The sequence below is a fragment of the Mastomys coucha genome, unplaced genomic scaffold (assembly GCF_008632895.1).
Source record: "Mastomys coucha isolate ucsf_1 unplaced genomic scaffold, UCSF_Mcou_1 pScaffold21, whole genome shotgun sequence".
Taxonomy (NCBI): domain Eukaryota; kingdom Metazoa; phylum Chordata; class Mammalia; order Rodentia; family Muridae; genus Mastomys; species Mastomys coucha.
The window spans coordinates 93957307-93957782 of record NW_022196904.1 but is presented as its reverse complement, the minus strand read 5'-3'; the positions used below and the strand labels follow the sequence as shown (position 1 = coordinate 93957782).

General features: G+C 46.6%; 1 protein-coding gene across 1 annotated transcript in view; it reads right to left on the bottom strand.

Annotated features, from left to right (window-relative positions):
• Window positions 1-7: 7 nt before the first annotated feature.
• The window catches only part of LOC116100779 (olfactory receptor 56A3), a gene marked incomplete at its 3' end in the record, with an annotated part of 915 nt that continues 446 nt past the window's right edge, over window positions 8-476 (bottom strand). Inside the window, exon 1 of the mRNA XM_031384512.1 lies at window positions 8-476. This exon is cut by the window's right edge and continues 446 nt beyond it. Coding sequence (XP_031240372.1) covers window positions 8-476 — 469 coding nt within the window.

Below are 476 nucleotides of genomic sequence, written 5' to 3'. Positions count from 1 at the left end.
ATAATCTCTTGATTCCTTGCTTGATCTCCTGGGTTCTCACCCCATAAACAATGGGATTAAGGGCAGCAGGGATGACATGGTGGAGGACATTGAGCAAGACTGGCACATCAGAAGAGACCTTCCTCTTAGCTGCATGTGTGAGGATAAAGACCAAAAGGATGGTGCTAAAAAACAGGATAAGGATGAAGTGAGAGCCACATGTGCTTAGAGCTTTGGCTACAGCGCCCTCTGCCTTGAGTCGCAGCACAGCTCTTAGAATAAGGATATAGGAGAGGAAGATAAGGATTAGGTCCGATCCCAGCAAAGTCCAGCCGATAGCAAACTGATAAAGACGATTGACAGTGACATCGTTACAAGAGAGTCTAGAGACAGACATGTTGGCACAGATGCAGTTCTCAATGACATTTCTCCCACAGTAATGGAGTCGTGCTGAGAGAATGGGGATGGGCAAAGGAATAAGGACATTCCTGACCAGA